Source organism: Falco biarmicus, chromosome 11 (assembly GCF_023638135.1).
Source record: "Falco biarmicus isolate bFalBia1 chromosome 11, bFalBia1.pri, whole genome shotgun sequence".
NCBI lineage: Eukaryota > Metazoa > Chordata > Aves > Falconiformes > Falconidae > Falco > Falco biarmicus.
The window spans coordinates 6,877,708-6,891,532 of record NC_079298.1 but is presented as its reverse complement, the minus strand read 5'-3'; the positions used below and the strand labels follow the sequence as shown (position 1 = coordinate 6,891,532).

The 13,825-nt window shown below is 40.6% G+C and overlaps 1 protein-coding gene across 21 annotated transcripts in view; it reads left to right on the top strand.

Annotated features, from left to right (window-relative positions):
- The window catches only part of FGGY (FGGY carbohydrate kinase domain containing), a 325,624-nt gene that overhangs the window by 286,955 nt on the left and 24,844 nt on the right, over positions 1–13,825 (top strand). For 18 of the 21 annotated variants that reach the window (XM_056356585.1, XM_056356584.1, XM_056356576.1 and 15 more), the window contains 4 exons: positions 568–715; positions 2,413–2,487; positions 6,124–6,244; positions 9,496–9,590. In XM_056356585.1, coding sequence (XP_056212560.1) covers positions 568–715; positions 2,413–2,487; positions 6,124–6,244; positions 9,496–9,590 — 439 coding nt within the window. Of the gene's footprint in view, positions 1–567; positions 716–2,412; positions 2,488–6,123; positions 6,245–9,495; positions 9,596–13,825 lie in introns of those variants that run through there. The other 3 variants (XM_056356590.1, XR_008824735.1, XM_056356589.1) reach the window with 3 other exon arrangements.

The following is a 13,825-nucleotide window of genomic DNA, read 5'->3' as shown; positions in this document are numbered from 1 at the left end:
CAGCAGCCGCTTGCTTTCTGTCCTCCACCCTTAGCGCTGCATTTTAATCATAACACACAGTGAAATAATTATGGTTTAAAAAAGAAAAGCTGTAAGTCCAGTGCTATTGATTAATCAGAGAAATTTTTGAATATTTGTGAAAGAATTTGATTTTTGTTTCTGTCTGGAATCCTCCTTATTCTTCTCTCTCAGCTTGCTTTCCTCTAGCTTTGTCAGCACCTTTCTGTTTGAGACGAGCATCGACTGCCCCCCAAATACCAAACAGCTCTGGCTCATCTCGGGGCCTGTAGGAGTCAACGTACAGGCTCAAGATCACAAACTGCCATTCTCTCCCTTCCTCCTGTCAAACAGGGGTCGGCTGGCCTGCGGGGTGGATGCACACATGGACACCCCCCGCTCCGCAGCCCCACGGCCTCCGCCAGCACTCGCCTTTGCCTTTCTCCCCCTTTGTTTTTGATTTGGGATTTGCCGTTCATTGATGGGTTTTCTGCATTTGATGGTAGTACGAATGTTTTATGTTTGATGAATAACCTCCCCCACTCTTTTTCCAACTTGTTTTTCTTCTAGTGCTCACAGTATATATACGTACTTGAACAGTCACCTGGATCTGATTAAGAAATCTTTGCCTGTGGGTTTCCTCACTGTTGATTTACATGTTTGGCCAGATTTCCATGGTAACAGATCTCCCTTAACAGATCTGACACTAAAGGGCATGGTAAGAAACAGTCTGTCTTTGCAGAAAGGTCAATACAGGGTGAAAAAAGTAAAAAAAAAAAGCTTGGAAGGAGCTTTTCTCAATTTTGAGCATACTCCTCCTTAGCTATTTAAACTATCCCATAGGATTTGGGTTTCTTGCTGCATTTTGAGGTGTGCTAACATTAGAAAACCAGAGATCATTGTAGTTGAGATATCACTACAGCCACATTTATTTTCAGAAAATATGAGGAGTGTTGTGTGTGTCCCAATATCTTTCTTAGGAATCACATTTCAGAGCACTGACTAGCAGCACTTGCTGGTTTTAACTCACCTGTCTACTGAATTTTGCATATCCGTTGCAATGAATTTCAAGATAAATTTGGGTATGCCTATTTGGGAAAGGAATTAAATATTCTAAGGAGAGACTGCTTGATTTAAACAGATAAATGTGCAGTAAATACGCTCTATTACAGTTGCTGGGTAGTAAATTTCAACAGAACTGCAAAGCTCCTCTGCTTGATTTTAGAAATGGGCACAGATGCTCTCTGGATAGGAAATATGTAACTATGGTGCTTCATACACCTTTGTTCAAAGGCAAACCTGATCTGATTCTGGCTTGTGTTTTTAAAATTGCTCCTTTTGGAACCTGAAGGGATTGAAATATTGTGTTCTGTACAAAGACATTTTCAGAGCATTGCAGTCTGGGACCAGAAAGAGCAGCATTTGGAAGCTCACCAGAGAACCTCTGCTGGGGGGATTTTCCATCGTCTTTCAATGTTTGGATGTTTCCCTTCACTGAACTTTACGGTGGTAGATTGGCTAGGTCACAAGCCACGATGTTACTGTGCAGAACTAGTAACAGAAGAATGTCATAACGGTATGATTTGATATCAAAATGCCTGGTGATTAATGTAAACATGTACTTCAAAATGGCATATTGTCCTTGAAGTGAGCATCTCAAGTTACTCACCAGCACCAAAATCTGCTATATCTGAGGTTGAGACAGGAAGGGGTAGGCAGGCGTACGCGCTGCAACACATTTTGGACCACAAACGAGGGAAACATTAACAAAAGAAAAAAAGATGGCTTACATATTTTTGGGGTTCTAATAATACCTGTATTATTTTACAAAAGAATTATGGGCTGCAGCAGAGTTACAATTTCCTTGATGTGATGGCTGTATGCAGACACTACTGGTAATAGCAACACATTTTTTCTGCCACAGTTACGGCTGCTTTCAGGTCTTGCCTATGCTGATATTAATCCAGGGTAACTACAGTGCAGTATTGATTTATGTCAGAGTGAAGGAGGCTAAGATATAGTCTTTAATTATTAATTGTGTTTCAGTGTTAGGGTGCTTGGAAGAGAGGGGGAGAAATGCTTTTAAAAAGTTATTTTTATGTAATAGCATTTTCATATTATTACATTAAATACATTGAGGAGCAATATCTGAGTCATAACGTAAAACTGTCAGAGTTAATCTATCTCTAATCCCCTACAATATGCTGTTTGTTCTTTACTTTTTTGCAAGGGCAAGAACAATTTATGTGGTTCTTCCCCAGATCAGGAATAACATGTTTAACATAACATTATGTGTACAGCTCACAAAAGTAAGGCTTAGAATTAGCACTTAAAACTTGTTACAACAAGAAACCGTAGAAAATAATAGTTTTACTTTGGCTGGATTTGTACCTTTTCTTTTTGATCTTTGCACAGGTTGTTGGACTAACATTGTCTCGGGGTCTGGATGAACTTGCCCTTATCTACTTGGCCACGATTCAAGCCATTGCTGTAAGCCATTTTAAGTGCATAAAAGAATAAATGAATTGTTTTGTGTTCTGTGGCAGACTGATCATTCCCTTCTGCTAAACAGATTTCTAATAATAGATGAATTCTCTTAATGGACTTCTTAAAGGAGCAAGATATTGTTTACCCACACTGGTGACTACTCCCTGCTGTAGGGTAAGCGACAGACCGTGCAGAAAACGTTCCCCTAAAAAGCTTTTGCCTCTAGTGCAGATGTGAGGAAAGAGGCTGATGCTGTGTGGGGCAGTGTTAACATGGGGGGAAGATGAGGGAGTGGGGGGAAAAAAAGCTTTGGCAATTGTATGGAGGAACTTGCGCTCCCCTAAATGCCTCAGCTTCCGATTGTTCCTAAATCCATGGATTTCCCCTGCCTGCCTGTTAGAGGAGTCAGAACTCTGTGCCACGGCGGGCTGGAGTGGGGCTGTGATCTAGTTGGTTACGCTAGGGACCCAACCGAGCAGATCCCTCGTCCCTTGGTTTCCCTGCTGCAGGGCAAGCCCTTCCTTGCCTCGTGTCGCACGGGCGGCTGGGGGCTGCCCTTCCGCGAGGGCAGGGGGGACTGCCGTTGTGCAGCTGCCTCATGGGCTGGCCTGCGGACATGGGTCACTTTATTGGAATACTTTCGTTCCTGTCCTAATTTTCTTTTGAACCCAGGATTTCCAGTTCACAAGAAATTCTATTTTGAAGTGAAAACCTGGGTCAAAGAAGTTGTTTTGAAACCCTGGTGCTGGGTATTTTCAATGGGGCATGCTGTCCCTGGGGGTTTGGTGACTGAAATGGACGTTCCTTTGACATCCTTTTTGTGTTTGGGGGGTTTTGGGGGTTTTTTGGGGTTTTTGTGGTCTTTTTTTAAGTTTGTTGAAATTGAGGTGTTTTTGCAAAACATTAACAGTGTGATGAATTGGGGAGTTTTCCTGACAAAACTCTGTTCAGTTGGAAAACTTCCAAACTCCTCTACTGGTTAAACAACAACTTTGCTAGGCTGGGTCAGCCATCTGGGATGTAGAGGGTGGGCGGCTGCTGTAAATTTACTGTGAATTGTACATCTTATGTGTTAACCCTCCCTCTTCAGCAAATAATGAGAACTTAACCCCAGCCTGGAATTCATTGTTGTGAGTTCTGACCCCTTTTAAGATGAATATAGCTTGGTTGTACCTGATGCTTCAGTATAATCCCACCATTTAAATAAGAATGCCTAGGAGAGTTTAAACAATGCCAGCGACTGATACTGGCCCTGAAAGAGACTTTCCAGTATTGAACAGGTGCTCTGTTAATTATATCGTGCTAATGAAGTGGAAACGTTCTCTGCTGGAAATCCTGGGAAAGTCACCTATTATCTCATTATATGATACAACTCAAATTTTATTGTAAAACACAGATACTGTGTTGAACACTAAATTCAGCATCTGCATATCTTTTTGGTAGCTAATTGTGCTGATCATGAGATTTAATATAACAAGGCCGTACTGTAGTTTTCTTTTCATTGTAAGTTAATGGAAATTCAGTTTTCCTAAAACACTCTTGAAACAGTAACTAAAAAGTTGACAGAGGAGACTTGGGTTTGACTATTTGCTAATTGCTAATGTGATACCTCGGAAATTTATTTTTCCTCCCGTACTCTGTCACTCCCGATTTTAGCTTCACTTTTGTTGAAAGAAACAGTTCTAGTTCAGGACAGCCCCGGCCCTGTGCCATTAGCCGTCTTCAAGGGGTGCAAGACAAACTTTAAACCCAAGTAAAAATCATGTAAAACGTGTAGGCCTGCCCACAGAATGTTAATCTCTAGTTTTCTTTTCAGTAGGAGAGGCTTTTTTCTTTTTATATAAAATTTGCATTTGAAGCCCCTCGATTTGCATTTTCTCCAATCCAGGATTAAATTAGTTTGTTCCCCACCCCCACCCCGCCCCAGTGAAATAAGTCTGGTTTTAATTTAAATTGCCATGTGAATACAATTTTCCAGGCAGGTAAACACAAAATAATTTTCACAGCATGTTCTTTCTCAGGGCCTTTGACATGTGTATGTTGTGAGAGAAGTTGTTAATAAATTTGAATTTCAGAAGTAGTGAAAAGAGAATATCCTTTTAACTATTCATTGCAAAATGCAATGCAACAGTTAAGACGGATGAGAACATGATCAGAGATATAATTGTGGCCATCAAGCCCATTCTGAGGAGACAGACTCTTTTTAGAGCAGTTTATTTTTCCATAATTAAAATTGTGGCTGTGTGATTTAGAAATTAGCCTCCTGTGTCAATAGGGAAGCGATGGATTTAGCCAGCTGGTGTTGCGGCTGCTAAAGTTCCTCATAACCGCTTGCCTGGAAAAACAAAATATATTTGAAGGCCTACCCTGAATGGTGCCAGTCATTCGTAGTGACGTCTCCAGTCTGATGAAACTTCGCTAGCTTCAATTTTCAGTAGCTTTTATTTGAAGAGGGGTTTATTGCAGGTTGCAGACCTCTTAACGAACTTGCAACGCATAGCATAAAGCAAACTGAAACGGCAGGTTGTGAAAACTTTGACCAGATTGTGCTTTGTAGGGAAATCTACCTACAAAGAGTCACTTTCAGTAAAATTTTGGCTTGAATTTGGCATTTTGTCAAGTCTGAGCTTCAAAATTAACTTCCAAGGTATAAGGAGCTGGGAATTCTTTTTGGACAAATAGCTTGTCAAAGAAATGGAAAATGTTCTTGCAAAAGGAGAGAGGGAGAAGGTTGACTTCAGTGAGTAGTGGGAGGCAAGCAGAGCAAACAGAAAGAGAAAAGATTTTTTTTTAAAAAAATGGCAAAGCATTTGCTTTCATCATTCGTGGAGCAGAGTTTCTCAGAATGGAGACTGTAAACGCAAAGTTTAAAAATGTGCCTACATGTTAGATGTTTCAATTAATCCAGGCATGAAATGGAACATTTTATTTTTCATAGGGCAAAGGCCAAGAGAAATAGTTAAGCCAATACCAAATTCTTCAGGTTTTCCTTTTTGCTGAAAAGACAGAAAATACAGGTTTTTATTTGCTCCTTTTTTTTTTTTTGTCCTGTTTTGCTATTTGGCTTCGGAATTGAAATCTCTTTACTGAGAGTGATATTCAGATGCTGTTATACAAAGTAAATAGAAGCTTTTGGTGGCGATGGCTTTGCCAGGTAGGCTTTAGTTCTGGATCTGGAGATGTTTTCTGTACCCTGCTGCACTTGGTCACAAACAGCAGCTTATCACTGCCGTCAGTTTTTCCTGGTGCCCATTTGTGTGTCTTCTCATCATCCCTGTCCTCCCCCTAGTCAGTACTTCCCCGTAAGGCCTATTTTCCCATGTTTTCACGGACCGGTAAGTCTTCACTTCTTCGGCCAGCCCCAGGATGTTTACTGCAGTATGCTGTGCCCATGTACTTCCCAATTCTTTGTGCCATCTGTTTGATTTTTCTAGTTCTTAATTACAGTGCCTGTTACTGGCTGGAAGCAAAGCAGAGGCCGTACCCCTGCAGGTCTTTTCCCAGCCCTCAGGTTACTGGTAGGGGCAGTTAAGAGTATCTTTCTTTTTAGCAAATTGTGTTTTAAGATCTGTTCCTGTGGCTGCTCTCCTGTGCTCATCTGTTTTTGTTGTTTCATGGGTTTTTTTTCCCTTTTTGAAGTTAGGAACAAGACATATTTTGGAAACCATGCAGGCTGCAGGGCATCATATCAACACACTGTTTCTGTGCGGTGGGCTGAGCAAGAACCCTCTCTTTGTGCAGATGCACGCGGACATCACTGGTAAGTTAGAGGAAGTGCGGGGAAAGGAGTGTAAAGTACTTTATTTTAGGTGGCTAAATACTTTGTCTTTGGAAAAATAAATACTTTCTTTATATAGAACTGTATTTTGCTGGTTGGCCAAAAAGTGTGTAATGAAATGTTACTTCCTGTAAGACTGAATTTCCTGAAATTTAAAGACATTTGAATAACATAGAGATGCGGTGCAAACAAAGCTCCTTTGTTTGTATTGTTAGAAAACAGACTTCAGGAGAAATGTCCAGCAGGATTTCCAATCTGCAGATCTTAGACTTACAATTTTTTTAGGAAAGTGCAATAGAACAAATGTAAGAACTTTGTATGGATGTTTCTCACTTACTTCAGGTTTTTAAAAACTCTGTGAACCATTTTATAGAAATTGTTCCATTCAGTCCGATTACAAGATGTTAGTAAGATGAGGATAATGCGAGCTACATTTTGTGAGCATGACTGGCATTAAGATGTGCTTTACTAGAACCTCTCTTAGCTTCATCCTGTTTGAATGCTGTTGGGCTTCTGTCGCTTCCTGCTTATGCTGGGCTTTGTATCCATTATATAGAACAATTCTTTTCTGAATTGCTTCCGTACCTGTATCGGTAATATGGTTTAGAGGATGATTTCTGGATCCTTGCTCCTGCATGGTGTTGCATTTGATTTTGTAGAATTCCTGATGGGCGGAAGGTGCTGGCTGTGTGGCTGGTTATGGAGGGGTCTCAGGCTGGCATGGTATTTTTGGTCTCCCTTAAGCCTGTGTGTGTTGGACATCTGAGCACACCTGTAAGTCAGTTGAATATACTTTAAAAAACGAGGAAAAAATAACAAAATGCAGTGTAAAGGATTTCACAGAAACTTTGAATGATGTGTGTTTGGGGTATATTTCAAATTAAGACCAGTTGATCTGTCACGAATAAAGTTTAAGGCTTAGATTTGGGGCATTTGATCTGGAGATGTGACTTGCCTTAATGTCAAACCACACTTTGTAACCTTGATGCGGGAGGGAAGATGAAAATACACTTTATATACTTACCTGAGATGAAAACAGAAATGGAGAAGCAAAAAGCACAGTGCCGACTGAACCTAAAATGCACTAAACACATTATAGACAAAGTGACGCTTTCTGATTGTGAAGAGTGATGTTGCCAAGTCCACGCGTTTCCTGTGTAACTCCAGTGTTTTAGGTGAATTTCAGCTACGTGCAGAGTTGGGATGCTGTTTCATGATGTGTAAAATAAAAGATCTGTGAAAAGGTATTCTGATTAAAATGTAATCAGAAGTTCTTTGACTGTAACTAACGGCCAAGTACAATTCATTACAAAAAGGCCTTTTTGCAGCCTGGAGTTCTCCCCCATTTGGAAAATCAGTGACTGACAAGGGATGTCAGAGTTCATCTAACTGAAATGCTCTTGGTTATGTTGAACTCATTAGAGCCTATCAGATAAAATAACTAACATTCCAGGATCAATCCCCCATTCTTTCCCGAAAGGAAAAAAACCTGAATATATTATTGTTAGCTGCAAATGCCCATGACTCAGCCACGCAGACATCCAATAGATAATTTTGCAGGCCACTTAAAAAGTATCTTGATCTTTTTGTTTGCCTGGTAAGAATTCTGTATTCATTCTGATGATGCGGGAAATGTGCAGTAAATTTTAGAGCACGTTGGAAATTGCTCACTGCTTCAACGCCTGGCGAAGAGCCGTGTAGCTGTAAGCTTGGGGTTTAGATTTTCTGTTCCAGGCTGACCCAAGTCCCAAGCTGTGGTCCCTCTGAACCGGAGGAATGCTGAGGTGACGGATCCTACACCGGTGGTTTTAAGGTGGATGTGTTTGGGCAGAGAAATTGACGGGGTGCTGTAATGCCACCGGTTCGCTGTCAGTAGTCATTCCAGCAGTGACGCAACAAGGTCTCGCTGTACCCTCAGTCCTTCCCCGCCACCCTGCCTGTGCTAACTGTAGGAAGAGATGGCATAAACACCACTGTGGAACCTTGATGTTGCGCGCCGACAGACAGTTGTAAGGAACTTTACACAGTGGAACAGTGCAAAGTATAGCATAATGTAACTGGATGCCTGGGGGGTGCAAGGTCAATAATTGGTTCTTATCTGAATAATTTTATTTCTCATTTTGAAAAGTGTGTATTTGCCTTGTCCTCTGCAGGAGTTGTTCATGGCTCACTTTAGATCTTCCTCCAAATTTCAGCTCATTCTCATCTTACTGCTGGCTCTCAGGAGCAGCATTTTTTTGGGGCATAATATCACTGAGGCTATTCACAGAGGAAGCCCTCCTCCCAGCACTGTGTTTGCATCACCGTTCATTGAATGAAGTTATCTCAGTAATGGAAATTTAGACACATGCCAAATACTGTAGGAATATTAAATTTTTGGACTTAGTGAGGATAAGCATCTAAAGGGCAGCTAGAAAAGTACCTGGACTTACACTAATATTTCAGATTTTTAAGGAGAATTAAGAAAGCGGGCTGATTTTTATTTACTAGTCTTTCGTCCTGCTGTTTTTACAGTAGTAATACAGACCTTAGAAAACTGTGTGAACCGAGGGAAAGTATGTTCATGATAGTACCCACGGGTGATGAAACAACAATTTTTAATTTACTTCAGAATATATATTGAGGTTTTTTGTTTGTTTTTCCAGTGTTTTAATTTTGTTTTCAAGTATTTTGCACAATTTGGAAGACAAGATTTCTCTTATTATTTCATACATAGCTTGTGAAAGTTTACTAAGTCATATTTTCATGTCTTCCAGCAAAACCAGACTGGCTTTGTTGGCTGTGTAGTTAAAAACAAACACAAACAATCTTTTTTTTTGTCCGTTGCAAAAGAAACAAAAAGGATACCACCCTGTTTTCCCCTCGAGGTCAACTTTTAATAGGCACGTGGGTTTGGAGGGTGTGGGTAACAGGTTTATACCAAGCCCTTTGAGATGAGTACCCAGTGTCAAACATCTGGGGGGTTGTTCTTTATACGCTTTGTGTTCTGCATTAATATTTTGCTGAAATTGTTTTATTTAAATTCTGCATTTTTCGTGGAGCCTGGAACCACAGAGCAGAGAAATTTGCATTAATCTACAGTAGACTGTAGCTCGGAATGGAGTTGCGAATGTGGTTTTCAAGTCCTTTTTAATTCGTTTTTTCTTTGGCTTTTTTGCTTTAATTGTTTAGTGTGCCGCTAGTGCAGTACTGCTGTATTCTTCTTAACAGAGGCATGGCTTTTTCTTGCATAGGCAAGCCTGTTGTCCTGTCGAAAGAAGTGGAGTCTGTTTTGGTGGGTGCTGCTGTTCTTGGAGCTTGTGCTTCTGGGGATTTTGCATCTATACAGGTATGCAGTACCTTTGTTGTTGGTGGTGGTGGTTTTGGTTTTTTTGTTTGTTTTAGTTCTAATGCATTTTACACTTTGTCATTTGGCACCATGCGCAGGCTTTAATTCCAGTGGAAAAGTTTGTACCTTCTGCACAGCCGGACAAGAGCCAGCATCGCTTTCCTTCCACCCTCTTTTTTACTCCCTGTGTCATTTAGGTGTATTGAAGATTCATTTGTCTTTTGACTGTAGGGACATGCAGGTAGAAGCTGCTGTCTATGAAGTTAGGCCATGTAATTTTACAGACAAAAAAAAGAATTTGGCAAGGCTCTGATCCTGCAAGAAGTTCACACTTTCATCTCAGATACATTTGTCCTACTTTCCTTTCTGCGTATTGAGGGATGTTAAACATAAGAAACAGCACAGCACTATTTATGCAGTAAAAAATGACACACCTATACCTCTTGTCTTGCCCACAGTGAATGCAGGGGTAATAATGAGGATGGAACTTCATGTTTATTCATGTTATTTCTGTCCACTAACAGTTGTAAAAGTAGCAGTAAGGCTTTTATGTTCAGTGGGTCAGCCAAAGCATGACTTGGCTGCATTCTTACAAACAACAGTAGTATACAGAAACCCAAAGGTCTGAATGCCCAAAATCCTATCTGTTTTCCCACCCGGCAATTCCTCTAGTATAAGGAAAGCATCTCCTCATGCTACACAAGGGCACTGAGCCGTACACTGCATCCAGTTGGACAGAATTATTTATCAGGATGGTCCCTAGGTACACTAACATCCAGCAGAGAAATTTGTAGATAAAATTTTGCACAAAAACTTATCTGAATATATTTTCTGAATAGGGAGGTCAGCTTCTTGACCTAGTTAAGTTGATGCAGTTCCACTGGAATCAATAAAAAGCTCAACATAAGCTGAGGAACTGGGTCATATTTGGCATTTTTCCAAATGTGAAATTTCCAAATGTGACTATTCTGCAGTGCTATGTAGGTTAGCAGGAAGAGCAGCTTCCTTCCATAAGAATTTTTTCCATTAAAATGAATCCCATTGCAACAAATACATGTAGTACTATATATATACATACATACATATATATGTATGTATTTAATGATATAAGTGCTTGTAAGGAGAACTTATTCTGAAAAATGTAATTTCAGTAGCAACTTCTGGTAACAGGACTTCATATTTAATTCTTCTGTTAATGTTCTGCCTTCAAATACGTAGGTACTTCATTCCAAGTTTAAGATGTTTCCACTACTGTGCAACAACCGAACATCGCAAAACTTTTTTTATTAAGTCTGTCTTCATAACCATTAGAAAAATCTAATGTGAGATTTTCTGTGATGTGTTTTTATATAATTTTGGTGTATTCGTTTACCTTTATTTTGTAACCCTGCCCTTATATATAGAAATATTTCAGAAGCTTATCCAATAATGTCAGAGCAGATAAATGTATTTTATCCATGCGTACATATATGTCAGTCTCTGTAGCACACTTCTTCAGAAGTCTTCTTCAGTGAAACTAGGTCCTTTGAGTGAGCCACGTCACAGACTTTGTAATTTAAAAGGTGTTTGCTCTTTTACTGTTACGGTATGTCAGGAGGTACCTGCCTCTTTGGTTATGGGAATAGTTTTTGGTTTGTCGTAAGTACAGTGCAGGTTCCTGTCCTGGAGTAAACTTCTCCTAAGGGCTTACCTGTGGCTGTTGGGAGCTGGACTTCCTTATGCTCCCTTTCCATTTCTGCTTGAACCAAGTAAGTTAATACCAGTACATAAAGAAAAAGAATAAATGCAAGTTGCAATGCAATGCCTCAGCACTGCATAGGGAGTCTGGTTTCCCAAAGGCAGCCTCTGGCTTTTTCAGGGCTTCAGCAGCTATTTGTGTAAGGTCTGGTTCCAGGGTTTGCTAGTCAGCAGGAGAATTGCCTTTTGTTTCACTGAGCTACAGGTCAAGCCTGCGAGCTTCCCTGGGATATCACTGAAATGGAAAAGGGGAAAGTAGTTTGGAAACTACTGCTGTTATACATCCCACTGGGCATTTGTAGCATGTGTCTTTCCATCATACTGCCGGTGGTGATCACTGGGAGCCAGGTGAGGCTCTGAATCCTATCCAGGATGCCACAACATCGCTGCAGTGTGAAGAAACCACCTGCAAAGTGTTTTGGCTTAGTGTGTGTTCAGAAGATTGGCGTTAAAGAGGTGTCACCTATGGCAATACCAGTTGTATCATGCAGCAAATATGTACAATTATATAAAAAATATTTTTAAAAGAATTCAGCTACATCTGCTCAAGAAACAAGAAATTTAATAAAAGTCTTTTTGGGGGCAGGGAGGTGTAAATGCATATTTAGCATTGTGGTTCCATAGACTTCTCTTATTATTTTTCTAATGCATCTTCCAAAGCAAACCTTCCTTAGAGGTGCTGCTGCAAACACACAGCATTGTTGTAGTCTGCAAATAGTAAAGGTTGTTACCTGTCCTCTAATAGATGGTTTGTGCTTAATTATTGTGCTTTCCAAAGCTCTTTGCTTGCTCAGTCTAATAGTAAAGGAGAAAATTGTGGGTTATTTACCCATAATCTCTTTCCTTATGTCTGTGGTTGTTTGAATGGGAATTTTTATTATATTTGTCCCAGTGACTGGTCACATTTCTCAGAATGATTTTTGGACACTTCCACTCAACATCAAAATCAAAACACTTAAAAGCTATCAGGTTTTCATGGGCTGGCTGTTTTTCATTTTCTAAAACTCATGCATCTTTAGGACAGCTTGGAAACAGCATGCAAAGCCAGGATCCCTCAAAATCACTTCTGATAATCTTAGTCTGGGTTTAACGTGCTCTACTGACAAAAGGACTGGCTGCTGAACAGACATGTGAAACCCACTAGTGAGAAGCAACAGCAGAAGTGCTGCCAGGCTTCTGCCGGGGGATCTCCTAGGACGTATGTGCCCGTGTGCTGTGTGCACAGTGAGGGATGCTGTGGGCAGTCTGTGGAGCAGGGCTGTTCCTGCATCCGCGTGCTAAACCTGATGCTTTGGGGTGTAATGTGCATTATGTGTGAAGAGCTGCCCTGCTTGTGTGTTCTGTCACTGTAGGGGGTTGGGTATGGGGCTGCCGGGTCAGAGCCACTGCTCTGGCAGCTGGTTCTTCACTCACAAAATCAGGACACACAGACAAGATCCTTCATATCTACCAAGGCATTACTTTTCCATAGAGGAAAGAAAAGATGGGTCACCTAGGGAAGACCCAACTGTAGGGTACCTTATGTAATAACTAGAGTTAAGTTTTATTTAGCTTAACAGTTAAGAAATGCATTGGATTTGGATGGTATTTCCTTAGGGGTAAAGTATGTGGCTGTGGTGGTTGCTGTCGTACCCCTGTATACACTTTCCTGATGCTTAGTCTTGTGGTGTTGCATTACTGGAATTTGAAATGGGGAGGCATCTGCTTCAGAGGACAATTTTTACAAGGACGGGCAGCTTGCTCACCAGGGTACTGCTCTATGGTGAACCCAGGCCGAAGAGTGCACAAGGCAACAGGATTCTCGGCCTTCACTTTGGTGGGCGGTTGCTCGCAGTGGCTGGAGCACTAAAGAGCTTTTCCTCTCTCCTTTGGTATCCCTAAACAGGTTTCTTCTCACAAAGAAGCAAGCACCAGCCTATCTCCCGTCTCTTTTCCCTTTCTATACTACAGCAGTGACTATTTGCAGGATGCAGCATTTTGTTCTAATTCTTAATATTCATCTTTTTGTGCATATTTTGAGTGATTTGTGGGGTAAAGGTTTTCATGCTTTCTATTGACCACATCTGTATTAATACCAAAATTCTCAGTATGCTGAGCCTTCACTGAGAAGCATTGGAAATGAAAGTTATTGCAAAATTTGTAACCATACAGGTTAATTTGCTAGATTCTAGTGTGGGTTTAAAAGCTCAAGCCCCTTGAAGCTGCAATTTCATCTTTAGGTAATTCTATCAAGGAAAGATTTATAACCTCTATCTCTCATGCCTGGTCACCATATGTTGTTTCTTCAAAGAATGTTGACTTCCCCATTTTCCTCTTCATTTACTCTCCCTGCATTTTTCTCCTCTGTGGTAAAACTGAATTAAAACAATTGGTCTATCCAAAAAGAAAAAAGAACATGCAGTGTGGCGAGTTCTTCCCCGTTTCATCTTTTGGTGTTTTTAGTCTCCAGAATCTCCAGAAAGGGGAGAAAATCTGAATTTTCTCTTGCAATTTGGCTT